The 7,395-nt window shown below is 41.5% G+C and overlaps 1 protein-coding gene across 1 annotated transcript; it reads left to right on the plus strand.

The window, feature by feature from the left end:
- Positions 1–32: 32 nt before the first annotated feature.
- PRPF38A (pre-mRNA processing factor 38A) lies at positions 33–7,085 on the plus strand. The gene is made up of 10 exons (XM_075182097.1): positions 33–209; positions 1,588–1,747; positions 3,977–4,098; positions 4,685–4,770; positions 4,952–5,062; positions 5,550–5,659; positions 5,809–5,835; positions 6,181–6,281; positions 6,476–6,524; positions 6,878–7,085. Exons 1-10 carry the CDS (start codon positions 80–82, stop codon positions 6,918–6,920), a joined length of 939 nt encoding a protein of 312 aa, XP_075038198.1. The 5' UTR covers positions 33–79; the 3' UTR covers positions 6,921–7,085.
- The last annotated feature ends 310 nt before the right edge of the window (positions 7,086–7,395 follow it).

Raw genomic sequence — 7,395 nt, forward strand, 5'->3', positions numbered from 1 at the left:
GCGTAACCCGGAAGTGAGCTCGGCGCGTGCTGATGACGTGTTGTACCCGCGCCGGACGTCTCTGCAGGAGCCGTGGAAGATGGCTAACCGGACGGTGAAAGACGCTCACAGTGTCCATGGTACTAACCCGCAGTATCTGGTGGAGAAAATCATCCGGACCCGGATCTATGAGTCCAAGTACTGGAAAGAAGAGTGCTTCGGCCTCACTGGTGAGATGTGGCTCCGATATACCTGGTCTTATTGGGTTATATTGCTGTGGGACACTGTAATACTGACCGAGTAGAACAGGATGTAATGGGTGTATGTGATGATATGACAAAAGCATTTAGTATAATAAGGGATGCATCTATCTCGGTGTTGGCTAACCTGTGACACTCCAGGTGTTGTAAAACTACAAGTCCCAGCATGCCCTTCCAGCAATAAGCTGCCATATATTAGCAAAGCATGTTGGGACTTGGAGTTTTACAACACCTGGAGTGTCACAGGTTAGCCAACACTGATCGGTACCATGATGCCTTTCTAAAGATATACACACAAACTGGTTGAAGTGGTGGTGTATACGGTGGTATGCCACACCACCACTTCTCCTCCTGCCTTTATTGTAAAGCTATTAAATTCCATTCACTTACATTTTCCATACCGCCACTTTTAAATTTACACTTTGACCACTGTATAATACATATATACACACACACACGCGATATTGAGAAAAGAAACCCCTCTTGTCCTAGTTACCCATTGGCGTTAAAAAAAAACCCAAACAACCTGATAGCTATATCATGGAAGCGGGTGGAGCCTCCTCGCATCTCTTCTTTAAGGTTTACAGCCAATATGGAAAAGATCACCTCGTTACTACGGGATAAAGACAAATTCCATCAGGTTTGGGCCCCCTGGTTCTATGCCTAGAATCTCGCAGTCTGTCTTTCTCTGAATAATCTCCTCTTTACACAATCCCACATAAAATTGAGCCTATTGCTTTTCTAAAAATGCCACCTTACAGACCTGATAGGCTCCCTCTTGAGAGAGAACACGCTTCTCTTAGTTTATCTCATTCAACGACCATGTCCTTTTCCCCCTTCCCTACCCCACACTCCATTAATGTCCACTGCCTTACCCCCCCCCTCCCCTGCCCACCACTAACTTGTTATACAGTAATACATATTTCTGTTATGAGAGTGACATTGCTGGATACGTGTGTTTTGAATGTCCTGCTCAAGCTTCTTTTTGTTTTTGGTTTATGTCACTCATGTTCTTTTTTGTATGCAATAAAATTTTGAGTTTAAAAAAATAAATAAAAAACAAACAAACATGCGCTTTACTAGTGTTTAACATCAGTAAAAACATTCACGCAGGTGTGGGGATGGAACTTATTGGCCGCATGATCTCAATTCCGCTTGCATCATTTAATCACATTAACTGAAGTGAACACAAGGGGCTGAATGATTGATCGACCAGTGGTCGCATTTGACATTGGCGTTTTCTTAAATCTGGCGGGGAGAGCTTGCTCTCGGTTTTCATATTTCTCAAAAATGTCAGTAAATCTCACGTGCACCCAAGCTTATTTTGCAACCTGTCTTATTTTCTTAGCGGAGCTGGTTGTGGATAAGGCCATGGAGTTAAAGTTTATTGGGGGTGTTTATGGAGGCAACATCAAGCCCACCCCTTTCTTGTGTCTGGCTCTGAAAATGCTGCAAATCCAGCCAGAAAAAGATATCATTGTGGAGTTTATAAAGAATGAAGACTTCAAGTGAGTGATTCATGTGTTTGGATTAAATATTTAATTTATAAGATTATGTGAATGTGATCTTTCTCTGCTGGGTAAAGTGATAGAACGTCTATTTATTACATGGTACCTTTAGTAAGTTATTCAGTACTTCTGGTAAAATATTTCCTCATGCCAAATTCCACTCACTATACTCACTCAACCCACCTTTACCTACATTCTCCAATCCACCCTTAATTCATTCCTTCCAGTAACTGAAGGCGAAGTATATGCACTCATTTTATCATCTCACCCTACAACCTGTCCACTCGACCCTATTCCCTCTTAAATTCTCCGCTCCCTCTCCACTGCATGTCCACCTCTTCAACCTGTCTCTCTCTACTGGCACATCCTAAAGAAACCATCTCTCGATCCAGCCTCTCTCTCCAACGACTGCCCTATTTCTCTCCTCCCCTTTGTACACTAATCGCTCAAGCAGTTTGGAGGCAAACGTCTCTTTTTCTCCTATCATTCCATTCTCGACTCTGCAATCAGGCTTTCGTCCCCAAACGTTCCACTGAAACCGCTCTCACAAAAGTGACCAATGATTTACTTACTGCAAAATCTAATGGTAATTTCTCCATATTCATTCTGGACCTCTCTGCTGCTTTTGATACTGTTGATCACCCTCTTCTCCTACACAACCTTCACTCCATTGGCCTTCATGACACAGTTCTCTCCTGGTTCACTTCCTACCTATTGAACCACTCCTTTAGTGTTTTTACCTGTGGCACGTCCTCCCCTCCACTCCCACTATCTGTTGGGGTCCCTCAAGGCTCTGTTTTTGGCCCTTTACTTTTTTCATTGTACACCTCTTCTCTTGGGGCACTAATTCGCTCTTTCGGCCTCCAGTACCACCTCTACACTGATTACACCAAAATCTATCTCTTTTCCCCTGACCTCTCCTGTACTATCTCGTGTAACCAACTGTCTTTCTGCTATCTCAACATGGATGTCCCAACGCTACCTAAATACCTAAAGCTCAACATGTCCAAAACAGAGCTTATTGTCTTTCCTCCTGCCAGAGTCACGATCTGCTCTCAAATCTCCCTTACTGTCAATAACACCACAATTTCCTCAGTCTTCCAAGCCCGCTGCCTTGGTGTCACACTTGACTCCGCCCTCTGCTTTATTCCTCACATCCAGACTCTCTCCCAGTCCTGTCGACTCCACCTTAAAAACATTGCCAGAATGTGCCCCTTTCTTACTCAACATGCTACCAAAACTCTTATCCATTCTCTTATCATCTCCTGTCTTGACTATTGCAACCTCCTGCTATCTGGCATTCCTGACACACACATATCCACACTTCAATCCATACTAAATGCTGCTGCAAGACTGATCTTCCTCTCTCACTGCTCCACATCTGTTGCACCACTTTGCAAATCCCTACACTTGCTCCCTGTGTCCTCCAGAATCAAATTGAAATTACTCACCCTTGCATACAAAGCCCTCAACAACACTACCCCTGCATACATCTCAAATATCATATCAGAATACTCTCCCTCCCGCCCACTTAGATCTACCTCTGACCTTCGCATTGTCTTGTCTCTGGAAACCACTTCTCACTCCCACTACAAGGCTTCTCCCCTGCTGCTCCCCACTTATGGAATTCTCTACCACGCTCAATCAGACTTTCCCACAGCCTTCAAATCTTTAGATGCTTTTTGAAAACCCATCTCTTTTTTAGAGGTGATCTTATCCTTGATAACACTATTCACACTAATGCACCATCACAGCTGTCCCAATCTTCACTGTGAGCCACATTTACTCCTTGTTTCAGCTGTGCCCTCTTCCACTTAGAATGTAAGCTCTCTGATGAGCATGGTCCTTCATACCCTTTGTTTTCAAGTCTGTATTTATCTTGTCTGCCTTGTATTTCCCTGTTTTATGTATGTACTGTTTCCCCTACTGTACGGCGCTGCGGAGCACTGTGGCACCTTACAAATCTATGATAATAAATATGCTTTTGGTTGAAATTCTTTTTCATGACCTGTTTTCTGTAGTGTTACAGTACTAAAGGGAATATTCAAGAGAGATTCTGTCCACCCAGCTGGATTGCTTTTTATAAAGCAGCTGAAAGGGTGAAAGCACAAACATGTTGCATTACAAAAAGAAAGTTGGTTCAAAATGAATACATCCTAACCTAGACAATGTCATTGTATGTGGGACAATGTGCTGTGACCTATTTACTCATTTTATTCTTCTTGACAGGTATGTTCGTGCACTGGGAGCCCTGTACATGCGATTGACAGGTACCGCCAGTGACTGCTACAAATATCTTGAGCCGTTGTACAACGATTATCGGAAAATCAAAACCCAGAACAGGAACGGAGGTAATTTCTTGCAAGTTGGTGGTAGCTTTAATATGATGCTGTGTTAAAATGGTTAATTTTCATCTGTTTTTAAATGCAGATCATATTTTCCCATGTATATTTAATGTACATATTGGGACATAACCTTCCTGGAAGAGTTCACTAAGAGTGTTTTCATCTGTCACATAATTATTTTCTTCATCTTTTATTATATTTTATTGTATAATAATCCTCTTTCAATATAAGGGTTTGGTTGTGCATCCTGATAGCAGGAACACTTGAAGCGTGTGTGTGTGTGTGTGTGTGTATGTATATATATGTATGTATGTGTATATAGATATAGATATATATATAGATAGATATCCCTGAAGGTGTGGCAAATAGATAGCTGTAACCCCTACCTTTCTTCATAACTTGTACATTGAGCATGAAGATACAATGTATATTCCTACAATTTAGCTACCACCCTCCACCAGATCAGTGGTTCCCCCGGACCTGCTGTTCTTTGGGTCAGACGTTATTTCCTGCTCTGACTGACAAGTCATATATGCAGTGTGGATTGGGTATTATTAAATGTTTCACCTAATTCTATTACTTTCACTCACAGACTTTGAACTGATGCACGTGGATGAGTTCATAGATGAGCTGCTTCACAGTGAGCGTATCTGCGACATTATATTGCCACGGTTACAGGTAAGTGTGTCGAGTAGGGATGCACCTTTATATTGGCTTCGGAGTGCACCAGTGCCAGACCAAAGTGTTTTGCACTGCACGTCCAGTGGCTGCGTAAATGGGGTCCATTGTAGGCAATGGGTTAAATGTTACATGTCTGTGAACTGTCTCTAATGGGACGTCTGTGTGGTGTTCTTGCTAGAAACGCTATGTGCTTGAGGAGACTGAGCAGCTGGACCCGCGTGTTAGTGCTCTGGAGGAAGATATGGATGATGTAGAATCCAGTGAGGAAGAAGATGATGACGATGAAAAGGTTAGTGATGTATAACGTTCTGAATATCGCATCACATTTGACTAGAATGGGCACCAAATTGCTAATATACAAGAGCAATACAACATTCAATGATTTCTAAAGGTTTGGTCAGTGTGTGCTAGGATCTAAGTTGAACTTATTGGGTATGAAGAATATGTCTGGATGTTGTTTTGTTAACTAAACATAAGCCCCATCTACTTGTTCAAAGCTGATGAGGGTGATAGAGCCAGGTCCCCTTTGTGATATTGCCACGCGGTGGGGAACCAGATGGATGACGATGGGTATTATAGATAATATTCTGATGCAAATAAAGTGTATATGGGGAACACGTGTATACACAGGAACATGAGAGATAAAGAAATACACAGATAATCACAATAATGTATGAAAGGTGTTTATTGAACACACAGGTGACCAGAAGCTGGATTTTCTCTTGTTATTAGACAGGCAGTAATTATTTTCTTTCCCTTTAACTTGTGTACGACAGGGCAGAGATCCTTCTCCCGATCATCATAGACGAAGTTACCGAGACCTAGACAGACCGCGTAGGTCTCCGTCACCTCGCTATAGGAGGAGCCGCAGCCGTTCTCCAAGAAGGTAATGTAACGACATGTTACTTATGTAAGGCTAAACTGCAAGTATGAGGTGCTGACCAGTTTTCCGGCAAATGTAACGACCTAGGCTCCATTTTAATGTGTATGAGACTAGACGTACATTTTTCACAATACGATTTGTTTACATTTCAGGCGCAGCCGTTCTCCCAAGAGAAGGAGGTGAGTATCTGAAATCGCTGGTTGCAATAATTAGTTTTCCTATTGCAGGGGTGTAGAATCTGTGTCAAGATTCTATATACATTGCGGGTTAGTGAGCTGCAGAAAGAAGGGATTTTACAGAGTTGGAGAAAGATGTTTGCAAAGTCTCTTCTTGCTTTATTTGGATATTTCTTTATAAAAGCTGTCCTACGCCTCTCCTATGTCCATGGGATGACATTTATTCTAGCGGACCTGTTAGTTTTGTTAAGAATGACACTTTTAGTTACAGCGAAACCATAATCTTTAGGAAATGTAGCTAGTTCTAAGTGTTTGCTGGTGTTTTATTGTCTTATTTTCTGCCAACAGTCCTTCTCCTCCCAGACGTGAGAGACACAGGAGTAAGAGTCCAAGGAGACACCGCAGCAGATCCAGGGAAAGACGCCATCGATCCAAATCTAAGTCTCCAGGTACTAACTCTTACCATGTTGTAGGTGACCTCCTGGTGGTATTCGAGAGAGCCTGCTAAGGAAAATAAACTAAGAACGATTGTTGCTTAGTTTTTATACTTCATAATAGAATAGGTTAATGACAAACTTTGGAAATCCAGCTGCTGAACCAATTTTATGCTAACAAAATGAACACGTTCTTGTTTTATTAACAGTTCATCATCGAAGTCACAGACATAGAAGCCATTCCAAGTCTCCTGAGAGGTAATTATTTGATGCTCAGTTTGGGAGACCGCTCTATACTATAAGCAATTTTCGATGACATCCGTTCAGGATTTAATGCTAATACTTGAATATTCTAAAGGGAAATGTGTCTCTTGCTTTAATAGAAGTCACATAAAGTGTTGTCTTATATTAAATTGTGCTTTTTGTCTTCATGTGGTCTCTTTGTCTATTCCTTGTTGACTAAAATGTATGTTTAATTTATACTAGCAATTTATTATCACTTAAGCTTGAAACTGTGCCTGTAGGGTATAATACGACAAGGAGAATGATATACACAGAACCGGTGCTTGTACATGTTTCTGTCTAACCCTGGACTTATTCATTTGTTATAGATCAAAGAAGAGTCATAAAAAGAGCCGGCGCGGCAATGAGTGACCAGGGAGTATTGCTAATGCTGTTCCATTATTCAGAACCCTTTGTATATAGTAGGCTCTCAATCTTTTTGACAGCAGATCCTGTTGATATCTGAAACATGATATGATGTCCACATGTAGTCATTTGTTCTGTTCAGACATTTTTAATAAAACAATAAATGACTTATGTTGCTGGAGTGTCATTGAACTTCTACAATAATATGAGTTGGGGGCAGGATGCTGCTGGCACAATGCTTACACGTGAAGCTGCATGGTTAGAATGGTCCGGAACTGAGCATAACTTGTTAGGATATTGATTTTTGTCTTGAGTGGGGATCAGTAATTATCACTGAAAAGGTTACGCTCTTATTGTCCAGTCCTCTCCCCCATGTGTTTTAAATAGTGTTTAGCTTTATTGAATAGGACTAGATGGATTAGGCCCAGTACACAGTATCTGTCTGCATGTTAGTGTTAACATATAGGAAAAAAATAAATAT

This window comes from Mixophyes fleayi, chromosome 8 (assembly GCF_038048845.1).
Source record: "Mixophyes fleayi isolate aMixFle1 chromosome 8, aMixFle1.hap1, whole genome shotgun sequence".
Classification (NCBI taxonomy): domain Eukaryota; kingdom Metazoa; phylum Chordata; class Amphibia; order Anura; family Limnodynastidae; genus Mixophyes; species Mixophyes fleayi.

What these genes read in the sequence shown, in the direction of transcription:
- PRPF38A (XM_075182097.1), top strand. Translation starts at nt 80, where the DNA reads ATGGCTAACCGGACGGTGAAAGACGCTCACAGTGTCCATGGTACTAAC. An exon ending in AGAGTGCTTCGGCCTCACTG is followed by an intron (nt 210 to 1,587) that starts GTGAGATGTGGC and finishes TTATTTTCTTAG; the next exon opens with CGGAGCTGGTTGTGGATAAG. An exon ending in TTATATTGCCACGGTTACAG is followed by an intron (nt 4,771 to 4,951) that starts GTAAGTGTGTCG and finishes TGTTCTTGCTAG; the next exon opens with AAACGCTATGTGCTTGAGGA.